The sequence below is a fragment of the Brachyistius frenatus genome, unplaced genomic scaffold, assembly GCF_029030835.1.
Source record: "Brachyistius frenatus isolate BFR_SWC_R1_liver_20210118 unplaced genomic scaffold, ASM2903083v1 Contig_213, whole genome shotgun sequence".
Classification (NCBI taxonomy): Eukaryota; Metazoa; Chordata; class Actinopteri; family Embiotocidae; genus Brachyistius; species Brachyistius frenatus.
The window spans coordinates 312,825-338,636 of record NW_027210812.1 but is presented as its reverse complement, the minus strand read 5'-3'; the positions used below and the strand labels follow the sequence as shown (position 1 = coordinate 338,636).

General features: G+C 42.4%; 1 protein-coding gene across 2 annotated transcripts; it reads left to right on the top strand.

The window, feature by feature from the left end:
- Positions 1 to 8,353: 8,353 nt before the first annotated feature.
- Positions 8,354 to 25,255, top strand: vstm4b (V-set and transmembrane domain containing 4b). Of its 2 annotated transcripts, XM_069719382.1 has the most exons (9): positions 8,354 to 8,590; positions 10,282 to 10,353; positions 11,124 to 11,531; positions 21,566 to 21,619; positions 21,872 to 21,979; positions 22,167 to 22,200; positions 22,326 to 22,450; positions 23,220 to 23,284; positions 23,807 to 25,255. In XM_069719382.1, the coding sequence occupies exons 1-9, from the start codon at positions 8,539 to 8,541 to the stop codon at positions 23,930 to 23,932; spliced, it is 1,044 nt and encodes a 347-aa protein (XP_069575483.1). In that variant the 5' UTR covers positions 8,354 to 8,538; the 3' UTR covers positions 23,933 to 25,255. The 2 variants fall into 2 exon arrangements, with proteins under 2 accessions (XP_069575483.1, XP_069575484.1); XM_069719383.1 differs by lacking the exon at positions 10,282 to 10,353.
- The last annotated feature ends 557 nt before the right edge of the window (positions 25,256 to 25,812 follow it).

Genomic DNA, 25,812 nt, shown 5'->3' with positions numbered 1-25,812 from the left:
CCAGTCAAACTTTGGACACACATATTTTAGCTATCGTTAACTGGCCGAACTTTGTCACAAATATGTAGCAAGCATCTCAAACACACCTGTGTATACACATGTCCATAAATAATTGAGATATTTATTCTTTGCTAAACAGGTAGCTGTGTCCAAACTTGTGACAGGTACTGTACGTACCTCTTAATGTACTTGATATCTGACAAATCCAAGGAATATTTATACTGAGCAGATCAGTGGTTTTCAACCTCTGTAAAAAAAACAACTCAGTTTAAGGGTTCAAGAGAGAATCTCCCTTTTTTTGTAAATATGTGGTAGCGTGGCCTTGAAATGACAATTTAGATTAGAGTAGTTGTCAAAAGCTTCAGAACTTTGTACAATTGGAATTACTCAATATCTTATTAATGTGAATAATTGTTTTTCTGTAATATCAGAAACTTTAATGATAAAGTTTGTATCCTCATTGATCTGAAATTCATTTATGACTCATTTTAGCTTCTAACAGCCGGATAACTTAGTGTTCCCATCAGTCTTGTTCTTCATTAGCAGGACTTGTGCATCATTACCTGCTGGAGTTAAGTTCAAATGAGAGTGATGCCTCAGATTGACCATCAGTAACCCCCCCCCCAAACGATTCCTAGCTGTTCAGGATTAGCACGAGAACATGACTGAGACCTTGATCCTCGTCAGAGTAAACAAGTTGTGAAATCAAACGTCATCACTCGTACGTCTCCTCCTTCATCCCCCCCTCTTTCACACACACACACACACACACACACACATCCTGTTCAGCGTGTCAGGAGGGCTGAACACGAGCTGGCCTTCCCCAAACTGAGCTTCTGTTCTGCCGCAGATGTTGTGTTGCATCATGTTTTTTATGTTGGCCGGTTGTTTTTCCATTCAGATATTCAGTACGTGTTGATCGGAGGAGGGATCGGACTGTTCTTAGCGGCGGTATTCATCATCATGAAGGTCTGCATCATCAGGAAACAAGCTAATGACAACAGAATGGGTGAGATGATGGACCCTGAACAACTAACCAACACTTCTCAACATCATTGTTTGTTAAGTTTTCTCAAACTGTCTCTCCTACAGCTGGCGGCATGAACAGACCCTCCAAAGTAAGATGTTAAAGTCATTATTTGCTCATTGTAATTTTTTTTATTTTATACACTTTATTAATCCCCGAGGGGAAATTTCTTCACTACAGCAGGGGGGCTCTCAGGGGGGAGATGCTGCAGCAGGCTGCCACTAGCGCGGCGCCAGGTAACCTGACCTGAGGTGCATGTTTTTGGATGATGGGAGGAAGCCGGAGAACCCGGAGAGAACCCACGCAAGCACAGGGAGAACATGCAAACTCTGCACAGAAAGTCCCAGGACCGGATTCGAACCCAGAACCTTTTTGCTGTGAGGTGACAGTGCTAACCACTGCACCACCGTGCCGCCCTAATAATTACAATACAAACAAACACAAATCGAATTAATCTCTTTTGTTGATCTTTTGTCCATTTTTAAAGGACAATCATTGAAGACATAAAGTTGGACTCATGTTGCAGGTTTCCATAACCTTATACTCAGTCTGGCTCGCTCACTTTGCAACCATCTCAGCCAATCAGAACGTCCCGTGGTGGCGGTGTCCGATGACATGCGATGTTAAAGGTCGGGTGGAGCGATCCGCCTGACGATGTGAATCCTGCAAAAAGTGTCATCTGGGTGAAAGGTCAACCAAGCGGCACCTCGTCTCCTCACGCTTTGTCGCACAAACATCAACATAGAACTATTTGACCTGTTTTACCTTCTCAACAACATATATCATCATAGTGTTAACATCAAATCTATTCAGAGGATTTGTTTTATATTTGTTCAGCTGTAAAGAGCTGTCTTGTTTGAAAAGGTTATTAAATAAAGTTTAGGTCATTTAGCTGTCTAAAAATGTGGATGTATTTCACTCTTTCCTTGTAAAAACCAACTGCTCTACTGACACACGTGGCTAAACATAAACTTAACACGACTCAGCAGAAAAGCCAGGGCGTAGCTCGTGGTTTTTCCACAAGGGGGCAGTGTTTACCTCGAACAAAACTTAGTATTGTGAGCAACAGAAGACTGCCTTGTGAACAATTCTTTGCACTTTCATTACCTGTATCTGTCAAAACTTAATCACAAATAGCTGATGGATAATAACAGAGTGTCCCGGTTTCATGTCATGAAATACAATTTTTATGCCCTCTATAGTAAGATATTTAAAAAAAAAAAAAATCCTCTCCCTGTTACATCTGTATGTATGACAGCGCTCTGCTTCTTCCATTATTCCACACAGTCCAAAAAAAGTAGCTTTAGACTGGTTTATAATGCACTTAAAAGGACATTGCAACTCTGAGGAATCCAAATAATAATAATGGATTGTTTATCGTGTGAGCTGTACAGCAGTACCTCAGATCAAGCACATAACCATCCACCAAATTTTATTGCACATGTTTGGTTGCTAGTTAAATCATATCTTAGGATCATCATTAAATTGAGTTTTCCCATTTGTCACAGAATTGTAGTCATTCAGCCACTCATACGACAGATTTATAACAAATATATGTGCATTTAAATTCGTATTTAAGCATGTACACATTTTCAGTGTTAAAAAGTCACGACTGCAATCTGCAGTTTGTTTTGACTTAATTCCACATTCGCCATCATAGTGCAGTGAGGACACACCAGATCGACAGATATGGATCATCTACTAGTGAAAATAGTCCAAGACAAAATGCTTCATTAAGTAAGAATTGCTTATAGTATCCAGATGTTTCAGAAGTTACTTAGCTTTTATTTATTTATTTATTGTAAGAGCATACAATTGTACAATGACCTGCATATTACATCCTGAAAGGTTCAACATTTGGAAACAGCAGTGCTGCAATTTTTTTTTTTTTAATTTAAATACATATTAATACAAATTTAAGAATTTTTATGAACACATTTTGAACACCAACATGTCTGCCATATGACAACACAAGTTAATCTAATTAAAAACCTATCATATTGTTGCACTTAGTGTGAGCAACGAGTGCTCAGACTGTAGATAAAGTGTTTTGGCTCTTTCCCACCTCCGTACGTTATGGTCTACATCATCCACATTAGGAGTCGGAGTCTGGTGCCAAGTTTTTCAGTCTGCTTTATCCAGCTCTGAGATGGCTGAAGAAGAACCAACACAAGCCCTCTCTAATATCCTGGTGACCCGATATGCAAACATGGAATAATAACTAGCAGATGTAGACGTTACTGAAGTCGCTCTGTTTACTACACAGTCACCGAACTACTTCTCCACTTTCCTCCAGATGAAAACTACAGAAGTATCTGCAGCATCGCTCGTTCGTTCATTAATGTGCAGGACTGTGTAAGATATCGAGCTCTGAAAACTGTACCTGCTTGCTAAGCTAACATTTGCTTACAAAAAAATGTTAAAGCTGCTCTATGTTTATATTGACAATGAATAAAATGACCATGTGGTGTCTACAAGGGGGTCATTTTTCGGGATGAACAACACCCGACTCTTCAGATTCAGTCAGATCTACTTGGTATTTTAGCATCTTTCAGCCCGTTCTTTTGGTTTTTACTGCCGCTACACTTTTCTGTTTTTCTTCAGCACACTGCTCTTATAAAAAAAATTAAAAAAACAACAACCATAACAGCTCTAATAAACTGGCTGTGCTATCTGCTCATCACCAGTTAGCCACAGTTAGCAACTAGCTTTTCATCTTAGCAGCTGAAGAGACGTATCTCCACTGGGAGGTGATGGGGACATTAGAGCTAAAGTGGAGTGGATGTTAGACTCCTGTGCTCGATGCATGAATGGGAAACAGTTCAGTGTCTTTTTTTTCTTTATTTTCTGTTGTAAAAGAGTAAATGCAGACAGCTTTACAGCAATATTAATAACATTTTTTTTAAATGTTCTATAGTTTAATTGTGCATCAAATGACTATTTGTAATACGAAAAGTGTTGCTCGTAGAAACAAACCAAACAAAATGATCAGCAAATCCTTCGTTCTGCTCAGCTCTATTTAGCCTTCTGTCCTCTTTTAGCTCATTGTTTTGGTTTTACAGACCAAAACAATGAGCTAAAAGAAATGAGTAATAATTGTAGCGCCCTGCTGATTCGTTTACATGTGTTTCTTTGTCATTTCTGTAAAACAGTACATTTGTGTTCATGGGCAGAGAAGTGCAGTTGGAAACGTATTTAAGTGTCCTACAGTTTTGCGTTGCCCTTGAACCTCTCGTTGTCCTTACCTTTTGGTTGGTCAGGTGTCGATGTGTTGTCAGCCAATCAGAACAAGCAGAGAGAACTAGGGGCGGGGCTAAAGAGAGGAGCGCGCGAAGCAGAGAGGAACAGAAACGTCTGAAGAGACAGAGATGAAGACACAGAGATGAAGACACAGAGATGAAGAGATGGAGAGACAGAGATGAAGAGACAGAGATGAAGAGACAGAGATGAAGACACAGAGATGAAGACACAGAGATGAAGACACAGAGATGAAGAGATGGAGAGACAGAGATGAAGACACAGAGATGAAGACACAGAGATGAAGACACAGAGATGAAGAGATGGAGAGACAGAGATGAAGACACAGAGATGAAGACACAGAGATGAAGAGACAGAGATGAAGACACAGAGATGAAGACACAGAGATGAAGAGACAGAGATGAAGACACAGAGATGAAGAGACAGAGATGAAGAGACAGAGATGAAGACACAGAGATGAAGAGGCAGAGATGAAGACACAGAGATGAAGAGACAGAGATGAAGACACAGAGATGAAGAGACAGAGATGAAGAGACAGATGAAGAGACAGAGATGAAGAGACAGAGATGAAGACACAGAGATGAAGAGACAGATGAAGAGACAGAGATGAAGAGACAGAGATGAAGACACAGAGATGAAGACACAGAGATGAAGACACAGAGATGAAGAGGCAGAGATGAAGACACAGAGATGAAGAGACAGAGATGAAGACACAGAGATGAAGAGACAGAGATGAAGAGACAGATGAAGAGACAGAGATGAAAACACAGAGATGAAGAGACAGATGAAGAGACAGAGATGAAGAGACAGAGATGAAGAGACAGAGATGAAGACACAGAGATGAAGAGACAGAGATGAAGACACAGAGATGAAGAGACAGAGATGAAGAGACAGAGATGAAGAGACAGAGATGTCGCTCCAGATGTACATTACAGGAACACGTGTTTTATGGTTGGTTAGATGTTGGAGATCGAACCAGAGTTTGTTATAGCCGTGGAGGGTCAAATAAAACCAGACAGTGAGCCGTGTTGCCCCGTCTGGACTTAGCTGCTAACAAGCTAAGCTGCTAACTGAGCTGCATGGGAGGGACAGAGACACGGGACGGATTGTCCTTTCATCACAGCGCCTCCTGCTGGACACAAAGGGTTTGCAAAGACTGTTATGTACCGCTCTCTCAGGAACAGTGAGTACTGACCACTCCTTTCCCTGGAGGATTTAAATGAGCTCCAGGAAGCGCGCCAACGTTACGGTACCATCACATTACATCACATGGTACCATATCATTACGTCACATTACATCACATGGTACCATCACATTACATCACATGGTACCATATCATTACATCACATGGTACCATCACATTACATCACATGGTACCATATCATTACATCACATGGTACCATCACATTACATCACATGGTACCATATCATTACATCACATGGTACCATATCATTACGTCACATGGTACCATCACATTACATCACATGGTACCATATCATTACATCACATGGTACCATATCATTACGTCACATGGTACCATCACATTACATCACATGGTACCATATCATTACATCACATTACATCACATGGTACCATCACATTACATCACATGGTACCATATCATTACATCACATGGTACCATATCATTACGTCACATGGTACCATCACATTACATCACATGGTACCATTACATCACATTACATCACATGGTACCATATCATTACATCACATGGTACCATCATCATTACATATCACATGGTACCATCACATTACATCACATGGTACATCATTACATCACATGGTACCATCACATTACATCACATGGTACCATGTCATTACATCACATGGTACCATCACATCACATGGTACCATATCATTACATCACATGGTACCATATCATTACATCACATGGTACCATCACATTACATCACATGGTACCATATCATTACATCACATGGTACCATATCATTACGTCACATGGTACCATCACATTACATCACATGGTACCATATCATTACATCACATTACATCACATGGTACCATCACATTACATCACATGGTACCATATCATTACATCACATGGTACCATATCATTACATCCATCACATTACATCACATGGTACCATATCATTACATCACATTACATCACATGGTACCATATCATTACATCACATGGTACCATATCATTACATTACATCACATGGTACCATATCATTACATCACATGGTACCATCACATTACATCACATGGTACCATATCATTACATCACATGGTACCATATCATTACATTACATCACATGGTGCCATATCATTACATCACATTACATCACATTATATAACATTATATAGGTACCATCACACTGACGATCAAATCCAGGGATTATTCTGTTTCTTTATTATCTGTCGGTTACTGTTTGTGTTGTAATAAATGTTGACTGTGTTTCATTCAATGTGTGTGGTTTAAATATTGATGTGTTAAAGGAATGCTATTTTAACTAAATAAAGTAAAGGTTTAAACTGGGCTACATATGAATGCATAGGAGTTTGAACTCAGTGACAGTATAGCTGTATTTTAAATTAATCAGGCCTCTGCACTTTAGTCAGAGTTATACCATTGAATTGAGCTATTGTAGACACATTCCTAAAATCTATATGTTCATAGACCCTCTCCAATTCACCTCCCATACAGCAGGGCTATAATATGAAGACCTGAACTAGAATTGGAAGGTGAGCTACATAATGAAATTCTCCAGTTTTACCAGAAACACAACTGCAGGTGAATGTGTCTGACCGTCACAACTTTAAGCAGAAATAATCATGTTAGATGTCAAAAATGTTGTTTGTTGTGTTGTGCTTTTTGCTTGTTTTAGAGTTTTCCTTCCCCCAGAAAGTTGTTCAATTCAAGATACAACTTGAATCAGTCGTGGTTTGGACTGGTTCAAGAAAACAAGGACCTTGTACTCAACAATGGGATTTTTTTTTTCTGACGTAACACACAGAGAAGAGAGCTGTGCTCGAGTCAGTATTTCTGCACTGCCTTTTGGGCCCTAATTTGGTGACTCTCGTGCACATTTTTGCACCGACTCCTGAAGTTTACAGAGCTCTGGTAAAGTGGGGACTTCATTGTCTAGGGGGCATCCGTGTTTGTCAAGCTGTCGCCAGGCTGGGAGCACTTAAAAGAGGCCCCTGCAGGCAGTCTCCTTTATCTGTAAATCAAAAGTGGCCCAGATCTACACGGCGCTACTCTCTGGGGTTTGATAAAAGCCAGAATAGTGTCCCAAAACCCCTGAGCTGACAGACTGCTGTACAAAGATTCACTGTGGGATCTTGTTACACGAGACAAGACACAATGGGAAATAGACACAGACGGAGACGGACAATATTAACCACGTTTTTTTTTTTTTTTTTTTTTTTTTTTTTTTTTTTTGGGGGGGGGTCGTTTTGAAAGTAGGACAAACAACCACATCAGTTTTATACTCGAGAAAAGATCATTTAAAGACAATTCCTACACACAAACATGGACAGAAACCCGCCCCCCTCTGTCAGCATTTGTGTGTGTGTGTGTGTGTGTGTGTGTGTGTGTGTGTGTGTGTGTGTGTGTGTGTGTGTGTGTGTGTGTGTGTGTGTGTGTGTGTGTGTGTGTGTGTGTGTTCCAAAATAAAAGCCCTGGCTGAGGTCTGCGCCCGCTGTCCTCCACAGCTGGAAGTGTGATTTGCTCGGCGTCAATCTCAACAACACACCCCTCCCCGCCCTCCATCCTGCACAGGAAATTACATTTCCCACTCCCTCACTAGAACCAGAGGTGGTGTGTTTGTATGGGTGTGTGTGTGTGTGTGTGTGTGTGTGTGTGTGTGTGTGTGTGTGTGTGTGTGTGTGTGTGTGTGTGTGTGTGTGTGTGTGTGTCTTCACACATGTTCACACATGTTCACCTGTGTGTGTGTGTGTGTGTGCGTGCGTGCGTGTGTGTGTGTGTGTGTGTGTGTGTGTGTGTGTGTGTGTGTGTGTGTGTGTGCGCGCGCGTGCACGTGAGCCTGCCAAATGTGCTTTCACTGTGTGACCAGAGGGGGAGGGACGGAGGGAGGTTCTGAGTAGAAACAGAGCGTCCAATGTTTCATATTACCCTCCTCAGCTGGGAGGAAAAAAAAGAAGAAGAAGGAGAAGAAGAGGAGGAGGAGGAGGAGGAAGAAACCTGGGGCTTCTTTTCTGAAGAGGCATTTAACTGGGAGTTTATGGAGGCTGCAGCCGTGGAAAATGAAGATCTCTTCTGTGGTCTTCGCTCTCCTGACCCGAGCTCTGTTTGGAGGTAGGACAAGTTTATTTTGTGCTTCATAGCAAAGTGGACGTGGTGGAGGGAAAATGTTTTCCACAATTTTTCTGAGAAACTTTGCAGAAATCTGAGAATCAGGGAGGATGTTGGAGGTGATGGGTGAAGAGATGGAGAAAAAACATTTCAGAAAGTCTGAGAACTGAAACTTATCACTTTATTTGTCCAGTTTCTGATGAAATGAAGAGTTTCATGAGATTGCAGGGTGTGTTATCAAGAAAATACCAGGTTTATCAAAGTGACATGTTTGCACAGATGAGAGGGAACTCCAAAGTGAAAATTGTTGTTTTTTTCTGAGTGTTTGAAAGTAAAACGGTGTGCAGTTTCGCCTCCACATTAATTTACAGTAATTGAAGTGAACTTCTGCGACAACAGCAATCTTTTTAGTCTCTACGCTATATTTGCGTTGTTTTGTTCTGTCACTCAAGCCCAAAATAAAAGACTAAACTCTAACAGGCGGCGGTTTTAATTACGTGCTGCGCTCGAAGCTTCTGACTCGTGTGACAACGGAAGGCTTGCGTGTCGTGGAAAGTGTGGATTGTGAAATTGCTTAAGGTTGGAAAAGCAGATGTGTTGCATGTTGTCACGCAGCATTAAGGGTTGTTCCTCAATATACGTCCTACGTATGTCGCCTCGACTGCCAAAAGCAACACGGTGGTCGGCGTGAGAGGGAAGACGACTGTTGAGCAACAACAAACGCACAGCGCGTCATGGACCGTGTGGATTTCAGATTCGACCAATAGTGTTCATTCGTTAGGCTAATTGCTTCTCTTTTTTTCACAGTGCTTTGGTTATCAAGAGAGAAGAAGGAGTCGAGCAGGCATGCATTAACTGATTATTGTGATGGTGAAAACCAAAAAAACAGGCTGCGTATATTTTAGGCCATTGTGAAATTTAGAGTCCAATTTGAAGTGAAATGAAAATGGCTTCAGTACATTTTTTTTCACTGCAAATCATCGGAGCACTGCTTTCCTCTCGGGGAGAATTTGTCTGAAAACGTACTCTTACATTCATTTTAATTGTTCTGTAATTCATCATAAATGACTTTAATATTTTTCCACAAAAATCTGGCACAGATTTGAAGCCGTACAGAAACTTTAAAACTGATCTTAATTGCACAAATATGATTCCCAGACTGAATCCTGTGACAGAACAGCAAATCCTTTTGTTATTTTACATTATTCAAAGAACTTTTAGGGCCGAACAAATGCCTTGAGCATTTTTTTTTTTTTTTTTTTAAGTAAATGACAAAACTGAGAATAATGATAATAATGTAAAGTTTTGAACATCTTCAGTTCCAACTCGCAGCTTTTACCTCCAGAGTGAGGAGTAAGTAGATCTTGAGTGGACGTTATTTTCAATATTCACAACCAAGCTGTTTACGCTGTCAAACTTCAATTCAATTTACTGACATCTAACTATAGTTTATCCCAAGCTGTTTGGTTGTTCAGTTTGCTATGAGACTGTTCAGTGCGCCCTCTGATCCAAACAGTTAATGGTTTAGTTATGTCTTAGTCCTCCCACTTCTGGATGGAAGGTCTAGTGCAGGAACTTCCCCCTAAATTTGATGCTAGTGTGCCATTTGTTTCAGCAGGGTTAACATTTAAATCTGGGCAGACTTCTTGATGTAGTACCTCACGATACCAGTTTTAATCAGCCTTCCTGCACAGACCGAACCGCTATCTCTGATGTGGGGGGTTGGAGACGTGGTATCGAGGTCCTGCTTCCTGCCCAGCCCACATGTGAGCACATACCCTTAAAACTTGATGTTAACCAGCTGCTGCAGTTTTGACTGTTTTAGACTCTTAGTTTGTATATAAATATATATTAAACTTCCTGGTCTGCTAAGTGAAGACAATACAGGAGTGCCATGAAATGCAGTACCACTGAGGGCTCGCCCCCAAAACACATCTGGCTCCATAGTCTCCCATTCAGGAAGCATCAACTTTTCTCATGAAATACAAAGTCAATAATTATTTTCCAAAAGTGATTATTGTGTCTTTTACTGAAGTCACTACTTCTTGTTAGTTTTCTGGCGGTCAATCTGAAAATGATCCCGTAATTAATTAGATATTAGGCCTCAAAAAGCAGTTTGTGTGGGAGCATGTTTAGTTTGATTGACATGCCAGGTTTCTGCTATAGGTGGGCCGGCGTTGTGTCCTCAGGTTCTCATCACATCAAGTCAGATCCTCTCGTTTGTTTTAACAGTGTTGTCAACTATCTGTAGCATTGTCAAAACAATGGAGGGACAGGATAGCAGCTGTGAGTGTGTGCTCAAAGAGATCCCTGAAACCAACACCCACTCAGTACAAGAAAGGAGAATGGCTTTAAATTCACGTTTTGGTATTAAATAACCTGCTTTCATGTCTCTAACATCTTCAGTTTCTAACGGATTGGATATGGTTAGATTTGAGATATTTGATTTATAATGAAATTCATTTGTCACCTAAACAAATTCATAAATGTTGATAATATTCTAAAACAACCTGTAACCTGTCATTTGTTTCTCCAGATTTGTGTTTGTCCATCAACGTCACCATCACTCCCTCCCCGTTCACGGTGGCCCAGGAGGGTCAAAATATCACACTGACTTGTGTCGTTTCCCAACGGCGACGCAACACCGCTTTACCCGTGGTTAAATGGACCTTTCTGCCAGCGGGCACGGATCGACCGGAAGACGAACTCCTCATCGCCCGCGTCAACATGAGAAAGGCCCGTTTCTACGGCAACTACACAAAGAGTTTCCTGTGGCCCAAGCTGAAGCTGACGGTGGTGAAGCAGGGGAAGACCTTCGAACTGCTCATCTTGAACGTGTCCGAGGACGACCGAGGGCTCTACATGTGCCGGGTGCAGGAGTTTAAAAAGCACCAGGACCGGTGGAAAGCCTCGTCCAACTGCACTGCCGCTACTGAGCTCAGAGGTGAGGGCTATTTTTATTATCCTGTTTTTTTCCTGTCCTCTTTACCAATCTTGTACTTTGTCTTCACTTTGTTCAGTGATGATTTGCATGAAGGGGGTTTAAGGTTGAAACACCGAAGTAAAGTCAATTCCAAGACTGTAAAGAAATGTGAGACAGTTTCACATCTATGTAATTGTAATACTAGCACTTACAGATTTGATTAAAGGGATGTTCCAACCAAACTCTCCTCCACAGAGACTAAAGGGAAAGGTCACCTTGGACTCATGTAGGTTACAACCATAGACTGTATACATGGAGCTTCTGGCTCTGAAAAGTAAGGTCAGTGCAGAAGTGCCTTTAAATGCAATACCACTGAGGGCCACTAGGTGGTGGATCCAAAAAGCCTCTAGCTCCATAGACTCCCATTAAACTTCTCATGAAATCATGAAATCATTTTTTTTTTTTTAATTTCCCCTCGGGGATTAATAAAGTATATACCTACCTACCTACCTAAGTCAATTATTTTTTTCCCAAAGTCATTTAGGTGTCATTTGCAAGAGTCGACCCTTCTTATTAGTTTTCTGACAGTCTTTCTGAAAATAATCCCATCATCAATAAGACATTAGGCCTCAAAAAGAGATGTTTTTGGAGGTGTGTTTGTGTGATTGACAGGCCTGTGGTACAGTCAGGTTTCTGTCATAAGTGGGCGAAGAGTAGTATCTTTGGGTTCTCAATCAGATCCAACATTTACTCCTGCCCAGCTCGTCCAAATATGGTCACTTCTGGCTCTAAAATAGTAAGATGGCAACGACCAACTACCAAATTTGAGGCTTCAGAACAGCAGTTTCCAAACCAATGGGTGACGTCACTGTTGGTTGCCACTTGGTTACAACAGATTCCAATGGTAACACATTTTCAAAGAAATAACTGCTTCCTCAGAGTTTTCTCAAACCATTTACTTGGTAGGTCTGGCCGCTGGGAGAGTGGGAGGCAGCCACTGAACTGGGTCAAACCAACAGCTCCTGCCCAGATCACCACGCATCATAATATGGACAAAAGGAGCTTATCCAGCTATATTAAATAAAAAAAAAAAAAAAACGAATTCAAAACTGGCAGATCAAACATAAATAATCAGTAACAACATTACCTAAAAAAAAAATACAAAAACAGTCATTAATAATTGTAACTACATGGCCAATAAAGTAATTTCAGTTGGTCGTTTACGTACCATTTATCAGCTGTTTTAGAGATAATCAGGAATGAGACCAGTTAGTATACAAAATTTAGATCCATATTATTAGACACAGATGTGTTATTCTCAACTAACATTTACTAACAAAGTCAAAATTAACTTCATTTTTAATTACCAAACATAAAATGATATTCAAAATTGCTTGATTTATATTGTATGTCCTTTTAAAATTCATAAATCTAGGTACATCTGCAAGTTGACGCGATCTGGTATTCAGCGCAGTTGCACGAACAATACCTTTGCAACCACTTAACAAAATGGAAGTTGTGGTCCGTGCTGGATGTGATAAATGAAGACAATATGCGGATTCTCAACTTTACCCATCCACATGTGGTTTAAATGAACATTAGTGGCAACATACAGTGCCGTGCCTCAGTAGTACACTTGGGATTGTAGTCTAAAATAGTGAACTAAAAGTTATATGTGCATCCAGTAGCAAATAAATAGTGTTAATTTGATTTGCTGGAGCTGTGGAGAAACTTGGGTTCCAGAGCTACAAAAGGTTGGGGGCCCCATGGTTCCTCCAGTTGCAAACTGTTTCTGCTGCACAGTTTCACACAGGATGACATCACTGCTTTTAATGGTGCGGGGCGGACACTCGACAGCTATTTGTCCAACCACAACAGAAGCAATGACAAACGCTGTTTTGACAGTAGCATAACCGCGGAGATGTTTAAGCAGATGCAGGTTTGTCTGCAGAGATATTCTCTTGTCAGCAGCAGAGAAGCTGTGACAACTACAGAGCAGCTCCCAGATGCACACAAGTTTTAGAGGTTTTCAGTGGATGAAAAAGATCGTGGATGCCCTGGTAACTCTCTTTTTTCCTTTAATGTGGACCTGAAAATAAAGGACTGTATCTATAAGAAAATGGAAGGGACACAACAACTCTTTCTGCCGCTAGATTTTTGTTTTATTTGGTCAGGTGCCCTCAAATATGAGTTCAAGGCAAATGGGATGATTTTCATGGGTTCTTAGACATATAGATCCAAAGCAAACTCAAATTGTGATAATTATTTGCACTATGGGAGCAATTATGTGTCTCCAGTAGCAGCGGTTTCTGTGACCACAACCGGATGATGTAATTTATCTGGCTGAAGAGGCTGCTGAAGTGGCTTCGGTGAGCAAAAGCACTGTCCTGCTTTTGGGAGGGGAGATGTCATTGGTTAGGAATAAGCTTGGAGATAAAAGGAACCTCCATCTCAATAAATTGCAGCTCTGACTGAATGAATGATCTTAGAGAAAAAGCAGCGAGTGTGAGGTTTCAATGCCACCGCTGGCACACGAGACGATCACACAACGGAATGGATGACACATCCACTGGTAGCAGATACTGCACAGAAATCCCTCCACTTTCACAAAACCATCTTTAGAAAGTGTTTTTCCTCCCTGCTTTTCATTTGTGGCACATTTTGAGCGCAATTCAAATGTTCTGTCACCAAGAGACCTCAAGAGACTGTTGAATTTGTCGGTTCTTTCGCCAGCGTTTGGTACCAATGGTAAAATAACAAGTCCATCATCGTAGACAGATGTAGGGAAAAGTTGTACATGCAGTTGGTGACCATTGATTTGGCTGCTGAAAGGACTGTTGGTAGCAGTGTAGTTAGGAAGATAAATACAAATATGAGATTTTAGAATTATTTTAGAATTCAATTCAAAAAAGCATGCTTTTATTGCTAAAAAAAAAAAAAAAAAAAAAAAAAAAAAAAAGAATACGGCTTTTAGTATGAGGACTTACAGCTATCTGGGGAATCATTGTTCAAGATTGTTGGAGTTTAAATACAAATACAAAAATAAGCGTGGCTGCTAACGTTAGCCTCAGATAGCATTTAGTGTTAGTTTCCACACAGTGGGAAAATACTGTAAAATGAATATGCTAATTGTGAATAGGACTTTTTTTTTTTTTTTTAACATAACTTGTAAACCCCCAAGTCAGACAATGATTGCCTTGGGAGGCAACACTTAGGTACTACTGCAGGTAGAGGCTAGCTCGCTGGGCCAGCTAACATCTCCCCTCTAATATCAGAGCAGGTAAACTCATTTAGCTTTTACATTTCGATTGTAGAAAGGCTGGAGAAAAAAATAAATTCCGGAAGCTACGTCTATTTTTATATACAGTCTATGCATGAACCTCGTACGTGTTGCTTCACCACGCGGAGAAGTCCAATGCTTTTGATGGGCCCGCTGCGCCTGGTTGCGGTTGCTCGGCTTTGATCTGGTCTTCATTGTTCGAGGGAGGTCGCTACGCTACACTCATCAGTCAACAGGAGAGGACAATACTGGGAAGTCTGCGTTGGTGTTCACTGTGCACGGGGTTTTGGTTCATAGAGATGCTGATGTCAGCTGCTGCAGAAAGCACTTGAAGTCATTTGTGTGAAATTGCTGCTTCGAGAGTGGTTTATTGAAAGAATCAGTGCATCACAATGTTTCATCCTCGCAACAATCCAGAGACACTTCTTCTTGAAATTGACTACTGTCTTCCTCCCGGCATTCTGCTCACCACATTTTCCATGGAAGCGTTCCTGCAGCCTGTGACTTTCGGGGAGTCCGCAGCCAAGTCTGGGCCCGAGCAGACACGCAGTCCCTACCGAGCGCTGTTGACGTTGGCCTCGACGTGGAGTTTCCCTCCCTAAAGTAGAACAGACAGCGTCCGGAGAGACTCGGCAGGAACAAGAGATAGTTGTGCTGAGGAAGGTAAAGCTCGAAACGTTTGTCTGCAGTGACAGCCCAGTGGGCAGCTGGCTCGTGTCTGGCTCTTAAACCTTTTGTGGTTGAGGATGTGGGGAGCTATTTTCATCCAAGGAAGCGCCAGCCCATTATGGTTTCAGTGATGATAATAATAAAAAAAATAAGCCTATTGTGATATTTTTGGACGACTACTGCAATTAGAACGACACCGAGGTGACAAGAAGCACATTCCTACCGTGTTGAATAGCTCCTGGTTTAACAGACTGTTGGGAGACGACAACTTTAAGCTAAACCCCGTACACATGCACGCAAATGTTTCTACTTCTACGTACATTTAAATATCTAAAAATCCAACGTCCAGGCAGGATCGGGACTGATTTCAGACCAGAAAATCATTTTAGAATACATCTGCTCTGGTAGTCTTGCAAAAGATGGAAAAGCATCACAGTGGCACAAAGAGGGAAACATTACACCATTAGAAAGATCAACATTTTCCTCAAATGTACTTTTTTAATTACAAAGTTAATCTCAATACGCCTAAAATGACATTGTGTTAAGTGACCATCCAACAAAAAATGAACTTCCTTAGTCTCTGCCATCTCTGTAAACTTCAGCAAACGCATCCCAACTAGTGAACTCTGAGCGTTCAGAAAAGTTGTGAATAACTCCAGAAGGCAAATAAAATTGCAGTCAAAAAAAAAAAAAAATTCAACCCAATTTTTCTTATTTAAAACGAAACTGAACAATGATGTTTAACCAAACCCGACCTCTACGTGACCAATGCCATTACAGAACAAATATGCAGCCCAATATCTACGTTGGGAAATTGCAACGGGCGGTGCAAAGATCTAAAAACACAGGAAAACGGCTCCGCTTCTGCCCAGTGGACCAGCGGGGAGTGGAATTTCTTTCCAGCATCATCACTGTGCGTTGACAGCTACGATAAACATCAGCTGCAGATTTGCGGGGATCATTGCTTCTGGTCACCGCTTCAGACGAGACACGGCAGATAACTTGAGACTTCATGTGCACATAACCTGTACGCTCGCGGGTGTTTCTGTGACATCAAACTGATGGAATTTTTGTGTTGGACTAACATCAGGTGACCAGGTGTTTCCACCATCAGTCTCACTGACACGTAAAACCCCCATTACTCTACTTACTACTGCTATAATAAACACATCCAGAGAGGTCAGAGGGTTTGGTAGAAAAACTAAGGGCAACGTCCTCCTCTTGGCATAAACAAACTGCACTCTTAGGTATTTCTATAACACATGTGGGCGATTGGGAGCTAACGAGGGAGTTCTAAGAGGTACACGGCACACGGATGTGGCACGGGTTTAAGTATAGCAAGTACTCCATGAGGAAAAATGAAAATCTGAACCACAAACATCTCTTTGGAGCTTTTTCTGTAAGAAAAACAAAAAAAAAAAAAAAAAGGGGGACAACAAAACAGGTCTGTGTTTATGTCCATAAAAGGAAACACAGTCAACAAGTGTATCGAAAGATGCTGATTCTTCGAAGAAAAGATGCGAAGAGAAAACAGGAAGTCGAAGGGTAGATTAGTCAAAGCTTTGTTGAGACGCACAATGTGCCTACATTAATCCCCAGTCATTTAGAATACAGCAAATTAAAGCAGAGTCTGATTCAGTCACAGAGGATCATTATTGCGTCTGTGTGTTGGTATTTACAATGTTGGGTTTGTTGGGGCACCGAAAAAGAGCCGCAAGTCTAAAATACAGTCATCAACTGAATGCAAACTCTGTGCCTCTGAAGGACAAAAAGGAGCCTGATGAATGTGTCCACTGTTGCCCGCCGTCGTCTTCTTCAGCCATTCATAAGTTGCACTAAGGACATTTACTCGATCGAGGGATAAAAGGCGGTTTTATGTGACACACCAGTTTCTGATGATTCCAGCATGTACAGCTGCAGCAGTGACAGAACCACACACACAACTCGGGGCAAAACCACCACATAACTGTCACGGACGTTATCAAGATTTACACTGGGAATAATTTACCATGAAGGAAGAGATGGTCTTCATATTAAATCATCTGCCATTTGAAACAACCAGAGAGAATTAAATGCGTCGCGAAGAAACCGTGTTGCCTTCAACGATAGTGTTTTTCATCAACGTATGTGCTGCTGTTTTACCACAGATGCGTTTGTCTGTTGGTGGTGTTATTTTTTTTGGCTCTTAAAACAGTCTGAGAATGTTAAGCATTGTTTTAGTCGTGTTTTTAGTGGGAAGTTTTTCTTAGTTATTGTTGTTTCCAGACTATTGTTTCAAAAAGTACAATAATGTTTTCTAAAAACTTTCTGAAAAGCTCTTGTGTTAACGTTCTCGAAATGTTTATACAACATTGTCAGAACGTTCTTTAAAAAAAAAATTCAGAAGTTTTTTTTATTTTTTTTATTGTTCCCAGAATGTTATTAATTCAAAGTACGATAAAAAAAAAAAACACGATTCATTTTGTACATTTTTTTGACGTAAAATTCGTAAACATGTTTTTAGAATGTTTTTAGAAAACGTTATCCTTCCTTTAAGAAGAACAGTTTTGACATTTCTAGAACATTGTAAGATTTGTAGCTGGGAGCGGTTTATGATTTTCATTAGCATTGTCGACAATAAGGAAAATGTAGGTTACTGGCTCGTTGCCATAACACCAATTAAACATTGTTTAGGACATCTGATGAAGGTAAACGCATGAAACAAATGAATAATAGTTCATAAATACTGGTTGTAGGGCCTTGAACGGGTTTTTTTCTGGAGTTTCTTGGCCACTGCAGATTCTCATAGGCAAAACGGGGAGGTGAGGGGTGAGGAGGGGAGGGGAGGGAGGGGAGGGGAGGGGAGAGGGGAGGGGTGTTCGGTTGGTTGCAGTGTACGCTAAGCTAACTACTAGGTGGAGGAAAGATGCTTTGCACTTTGAATGAAACAACATTTCATTTCACCAAGAACGATTACACTGCAACTCCACAACAACCGTGCTGATGCACTTCACTCGACTGTCCTGTCATAGACGACGCGCAGCTGCTTTCACGCATCTCTTGAATATCTAGCAGCCGCCGGTGCTGCAGGTGCACATCTAAGTAAGCAAACGTTGTACAGACTGAAGAATGTAAGTTTCTTCAGTGGACTCGGCCAGTTCATCTAATTATTTTTGTTTTAATGAGCGATTTAGAAGTAAGAATAATCACATACTAAATCATTTTACCTGTGAACCCACTTGTATATAGAGTGAATACTTATAATCCAATCTTCTCTTTAAGATGATGAAGGGCAGTGTTTCCAAACAGCAGAATGTAGGTCACATATGGTCAGTGTCGGGTTAGTGATTTCACAGATGGGGACCGAATCCAAAAGTAACTTCCCGACAGCCAACGTTTCTGTAAAAGCTTTTCACCAACAGTCGGGGATCTGAAAAAAAAAAAATCTTCAAACTCTTAAAACATGAATATAGACTAAGAGTGAAATCAGGTGAGCAGGGTTTGGGTCCAATGCCACCATTATTTTCTCCACTCATACACTTGATCTGTTCTTGTGTGAGTTTTGCTGTGATCCATATAACATATAACGTAAGGTTGGAAGGTCTTTTACTTTGAAATAGAGTTCTGCTAAATGTCACCTCGTAACAAAGGTCGATGTTGCATTTGGCCGAAGCTCTTTTCTCGGATTTATTCTTCGTTTTATCAGATCTGCAGACTTTACTGTTGAGACTTTGTCTCGACGGTTTTATGTGTTGTTTGACAGCTTCTAATTCTTACTTAGACAGCTCCACTCTGCTTTATGACTCTGGCTATAAATACAATCCCATTTATCACCAGTGAAAGTTCTCACCGGGGGAGGAGGCTGTGTTCAATTTATTCCTCACGACGTCTATTATTTTTTTTTGTTGCTATAAACCAGCCAAAAGAAAATCATTTTTCATACTCCCACTCACCTACAAATATTGTCGTTTCTGGATTATCCGAGGCGTGCGCGCTGGCGTCTTTGCTTGCTTGTCAGTCAGCCAGTCCGCCGGTGGGAACGTCTCCGGCGGGCGTGGCGGCGAGCCCGCCCGTCGTCAGCCGCTGGTGGTTTTGGGGTATTTCAAGATGCTCTGGTGGGTGTCACTTCACGAGCTTCCTATCGCCAGCTCAGCGCTGTGAAGACTGCTGTGGTCAGATAGGGTGGAGAAATGAGGGAGCGTGTGGGGCGGGAATTCACACCGGGCATGGGAAACACATCTTCTCTGTCATTTTGGACGCAGACGGCACGTAGCTGGGATTCTCATTTGGCACAATTCGCAGGCCTTTGATTGCCAATCGGCGTCTATTTCATTTCTGGGGCGCAACAGTTTCTACTGACCGGGATGTCTAATATCTATAAAGATACTGTAACGGTAAAAAGAAAAATGTCTAGCAGATTTAGAGAGACGCTCCTTGTTCTAGTTTTGTCTTGATTAGCTGTTCCTACAAAATGACGCTCAACAAAACCACACCTCTTATTCACAAGTGAAAATACAGTGCTGAGTAATCAAATATCGTGTCAGATCAAATGCAGATTTAGGTTCTCTTGTAGGATCTTGATTTAAAATGATATGGCTAGAACATTAAAAGGAAAGCCAGAGACTGGAACCAACTCAAGGGACTAACATTTAATAGCTTTCTAGCTACATCTCATAAATCTGCCAGCATCAACCCAATTAGCCAAATTTAGCTTCATTCTTATTTTAAATATCTGTTAGCTGGCTTATCTTTTTTTCTATCATTGGTTGTTAGACTCTTGTCCAGATTAGGTGTACTGGGGTGCAATGAACACAGACTATATAAAAGTGGACGTAGTTTACAGGCGTGAAAAATGAGGCTGATGCGGAAGTGTCTCAAGCTGCAATACCACCGGGTGCCACTAGAGGTCGGCTCCACAAAGCCTCCGGGCTCAACAGACTCTCATTCAACTAGTCTCAGTCAATACATATTTTCCACAAGTTATTTCGGGGTTGTTAGCTAAAATCACTTTCTTAACGGTTTTCTGGCGGTCCATCTAAAAAAATAATCCTGTTTGAAAATTAGAAAATAAGCTTGAAAAGCCTTGTTTTCGGGGGGGGGGGGCTGTTTGATCGACAGGCCCTTAGTGCAGTGCGTTTACGGCTATCCAGTGCAACTAAGAAGTACTTTAACCACCTCGAACAAATATGGTCACTTCCAGCTCCAAACCGCTCGGGACCAGCAGGATGGCGCCGGCCAAAATCCGAACTCTTGGCTTCACTGTTCAGATACCACACCAGATATCAAGCAGCTCCACCGAAATGGAGAAGCGTACTTCTGTTGAGGATGTAACGTTAACATTACTCCTCTCTCCTCAGCCATTAGTGAGGCAAATCTCAAAACTCGCATCCACTTCTTTGCACGGCACGAGGTTTTGAAGACCGGCAGGAGTGCCGCGGCATCCGAAGCAAAAGCAGCAGCATTGTGACACAGTGCTCCATTATACAGTCAGTTGTAGGGACTTTACGAATTAGAAGTCCGAGATCTCAGTGACATTGATGTGATATGAACGCTGGCCGTAGGGTGAGGTGAGAAGGGGAGGAAATCACACTCTGGCAAAGTACAGATTCATCCTAAACTAACAGGAGCCAGCCGGGCCACACTCGTTTTAAATGCTTGTCTGCATCTTCAGGGCGGTTTCAAACACCCAAGTCGCGTTCAGTCACGTCGGAGAGCATCGGACATCTTTCAGCCCCGCAGTTTGCACAGGTTGCCCCTTTTTTCTACCGCCACAGTTTGTGACGGACATAAAAGGTTGAGGTCGGGGGGGGACGGCCGAGTGTGAGGTAAACGTTGACGGTGGTGCAAAACTCAGAACCAACTGTTTGCACTCATGCCCGACTTAACGAGATATTTACCCTTTCCACCCAGTCGAAGGTTGAGTCCTGCGGACAGTGAATCAGACACGATCGGGCAGGGGAGGAGGCTCAACTCAGGCTCAACTCAGGCTCAACTCAGGCTCCCTGTCGTCCTACAATTAGCTTTATTTAAACTAGCCAGCGTGTAATCAGGCGGCGGGGAAGCCACAGTGATGACTACGGACCTCACGTGTTTCTCTTCTCTCTTTTTTATTCCTTTTCCTGTGTAGTGCATGTCCTACCGGCCACCAAGGCCAAAGAAAGCCTGTGGCGCTTGTTTGAAGGTAAGCCCTGATATTTTTGTGTGTGTGTGTGTGTGTGTGTGTGTGTGTGTGTGTGTTTGTGGTGGACTTTGCGTTATATCATCTTTGGTGGGCAAAAATAGACCAAACCAAAGGATACGCTGCAGTGACTTAAAATAGCTCGGCGAAACATGAACTCCCCCCCCCCCCCCCCCCTTCAGATTTCGGTGTACAGTGAAGCTACAAGGCTGATGTGCTCTTGGACTGACGTGTGTGTACATGTTTGTGTTTCAGATGTGTACCTGTGTGCGGTGCTGATCTGCTCAGTGGGCCTGCTGTGCATGTGCATGTTCACCGTGACGGTAACCTGCCAGTACGTGCAGAGGAAGCAGAGGCTAAAAGGTCAGCAGCAACGCCGGGATCAGCCGCCACTGACCTTTGACCTTCATCTTCTCGCGTCTCCATTTTTTTTTTCCAGTCCTATTTATCCTGTCGGAACCGTCTTTTTTTTTTTTTTTTTTACTGTGACACCTCCTATTTTTTTTTATTTTTTTTTTACCGAAATAAAACGTGTGTTATCTCTCTGCAGATAATTACCACTTGGTCAAAAGCCCTCAGAACAGGTGAGATTTAAAAGGCAACACACTTTCACCCTCAAAAAAAAAATCCAGTCAAAAGGAAAACAAAACCAAAAAAAGCAGCGAACACTCAAATGTACTGAACCTCTGCTCCTCCGGCTCGACTCCAGCTCCGGAGACACGGTCACCAGCGTGGTCAGCGTGTCGCCTGCTCTTCCTAAGAAGGAGAGGAGGTACAGGAAGAAAAGGAGCCGAGACTACCAGGAGGAGATACCACCAGAGATACCAGCAAAAGGTGCATTCACGTGTACTGAAACATGCCGGAAAAGTTACCGCCGTCGCATTTTTTTTCCCCCCACAGCGAGCACATAAAGTTAGTCCGATTGTAATTCCTTATCTGCAAGCTTCTTAATTCTTCTCGGTGATAAGAAAAGTAGAAATGGCTGAACGTGACCATCAATCCGGACTGAGGTTCACTCAAAGTACATTTTGTTCTGCACTGCTGTCCAAACATGAACACACGCTGAACACGTCCCAAGTACGAACGCTTTGAGTCACGGCGTCGTTGCCTTAAGTTGACCGAGTCGAGGTTTCGGGGCGAGGACGTGTTCTGAGTCACCGAATCCACGTCCCGATTAGCAAGTGAAATGCGGGGCATCGTTTTTTTTTTTTTTCCAGTGACACTAAGAATTATTTTTGAGTTATTCTGAGACAAATTCAAGTTCAGTACCATTTCAATTCTTTCCCAGTCCTCCAGTCCTCACTGTTGACATTTGAAAATGTTAGTGGTAACACTCCTGAATGAATGTTTTGAAACATTATACGTTAATTAATTCAAAAGATAATCCTTGTTCTTTTTTCTTTTTTGGGGGGGGGGGGCAACTTTGCTTTGCATCTTCTAGAGACGCTCCATTCATTGGCAGGGTGTTGTTTTTTTTTATTGGTTTGAATTTGCTCCACCGCTCATCTGCCAATCTAATGCGACTGTGCATGTCGTTTCATTTATTCAGGAATCAGTGTAAAAAAAAAAATAATAATAATAATTCTTTTTTTTGTCCCTGCAGCTCCCATCAGAGACAAAACACGCAAACCCAAACTTTTAAAACCACAACTGAGAAAAGTTGTGTTGGTGAGTACCGTCCCACGTCCTTTTACACTTTCTTTGCTGTAATGAATTCCTCTTTTGAGAAACCCGTCCAAACAGTACACGTGGTACATTGACAGCTTTTTGCCTAAAGCCCTCCGTGCCATGTAAAGCGTTCATGGTGACGTCGAACACGGACGTCTGGGAGCAAAAAGTACAACAAATGGTCCTAAAACGTGCCGCGTCAACCAGGTTTAACTCTGTGATGTCACTGGAACGATGAACGCTGCGTTTTAACGACACAAAATGCCGCAAGAGGTCGTTGGATTTCCGGCCGCCTCGGTTCCAGAACTTGTGTGCTCACGTTTACCAAACCTGCCATTCACCCAGACGCTAAATCTGCCCTGGAATTAGATTAATGGAGTTTCACATAAACGTTTTACTCAACCTTCCTTTTCTCACCGCTGAATCCCACTCCTCCCTCATTATTGTTATTATTTTGCTGTTGTTGTATCCTCCCTCCATCCCTCCCCCTCCCTCTTCGCCCTCCGTCTCCACCATCTCCAGCCGAAGATAGTGGAGGAGAACCTGACCTACGCCGAGCTGGATCTGGTGAAACCGACTCCGGAGACGAAGGCGTCGCGTAGCGGCACGGTGTACGCTCAGATCCTGTTTGAGGAGCAGCAGCTGTGAGAGAAAACGCAACGCGCCACTAGCTCCCGTGCCTTGTGTAAAAAGTACTGTCTATTTATATTCTGTACTGTCTCGTATTCAAGTGGTTTGTGAACGGAAAACTGTGTGTCGTCTTGGAATGATGACAAAATTGTACATACGATTTTTATATGAACTTTGGTATGACTTCCTCTTGTAAGGTCAAGATGCAAAAGAACACGTTTTTTTTTGTTGTTGTTGTTTTTTTTTTTTTAGGTATACTGGAATATTTCTTCATTTTTCTTTCGCACCTACATTTAAATGCCGCGTAGCTTAAACTGAGAAAACGGTGAGACTTTCGCGCCGATTTCGACCCGATTCGTCCACCGTGACAGTCGGAGCGAAAGCTGGAGGTTTGGTGCGGAGGGCTGATTTCAGCCGACCCGACGGCATCACACATGCTTGGCGAGGGCATTCGCGACCCGACGCCCGGAGGGTAAAAACCCCCCCCCGTGGTGTGTGTGGTCATCTCGGCCTGTGACCGGCAGGTTATACCCCGATGTGAATAGTGTGGTGTAGAATAATGCTGCTATTTGTGATTTTAAAGAAATTAGGGACCGTTTTGAGAAACGTCCTTATCCCCCTTCCTGCTGAGCGTCGGAGAGGACACTTCGATACCGCTCTCTTGTGTCACGCTCACTTTGAAGCGACGTATATCTGACAAACAAGCGCCTCTTTCAACTGCTTCAGTTCCTCGTCTCGGTACTCCGGTTCAAATAAATACGGCCGATAATCCAGCTGGAATGACCCTCCGACGCGCGCGAGGCAATCCGCCATTGCATTTGGCAATTTAGAGCTTCCAGGAAGTCGGCCTGACGCACGTGAACAAACCGGGCCGCGGTGCGACGCGCCGGGTGACTCGGTCCGATGGAAAGGATCCCCGGACGGAGGGTTCGAACGCAAACGGCAAAATGGCCTTTCCGGGCGGTTTCATTTCTGGGTTTACTTTTGGTCCGACTTGAAAACAAATCGTTTAAAATGCTTCATGTTTAAAATCAGGTTGTTGTTTTGTTGTTGTTGTTGTTGTTGTTGTGAAAAGCAGCAGACAGATTTTGTCCCGGAGATACGCTGTTTTGTGCGACGCTTCATTTCCCCAAATCCTACAGCGGCAGCGAAGAGTGCAGCGTCAGCGTGTCGGGTAGAGACACAGCAAGATGATCCAAACCACAACTATCTTTTAAATAGAACAAATAATGAAATAAAGAAAATCATAAGTCTTGAAACTTTTTGATTGGCCCTCGTATATTGTGTTAACTTACTGATTGAGCTGCAGAGTCGTCGGTCGGTGTATTTTTTTTTTTTTTTTTTTTTTTTTTTTTTTTTTTTTAGGCAGAAAACACACAAAGACTTTCCTAAAATATTGAATTGTTCCTTCGAATTCATGAACACACTTTATTCTAACGCGACGTGACCGGCTCCTGTAAAGTCCTCGTGTCTTTGATATTCCTTGCTCGTTTAAATCACTTCCGCAACGGATTGTGGGAAACCCCGTCCGTCCGGAGGAAGCCCATTTATGAAGGAGGGGAAAAAGTCAATTGGGGACGTTTGTTGTTATTGATGTGAACCGACGCCTTCTATCAAACGGGATTTACTTCGAGCGTGTTCCCGGCCCGTCGTCTTCTGTGTTCAGTTTGAGTTTGTGTTTGCGTGTCGGGCTGCGGTTTGTAATGACCGCAGCTCCACAGAGTTGGTACTAAAGCAGCAATTACAACCCCCCCCCCCCAACCCCGCAGGGCGAGCACGTGAGACCACGCGGGCCCTTTGATCCGGTTCCAACCTCAACTTAACAGGCCGTTAGTGACGCACACACTTGTTCCACGAAGGCCGAACACATCCAAGGGCTTATACTCAAAGGCACATAT

Bases quoted from the DNA above. Each gene is read 5' to 3' on its own strand.
- vstm4b (XM_069719382.1), top strand. From the start codon at position 8,539: ATGAAGATCTCTTCTGTGGTCTTCGCTCTCCTGACCCGAGCTCTGTTT. The intron at 10,354-11,123 runs GTGAGCACATAC...TTGTTTCTCCAG, and splicing joins GCTTCCTGCCCAGCCCACAT to ATTTGTGTTTGTCCATCAAC. The intron at 21,980-22,166 runs GTCAGCAGCAAC...ATCTCTCTGCAG, and splicing joins GAGGAAGCAGAGGCTAAAAG to ATAATTACCACTTGGTCAAA.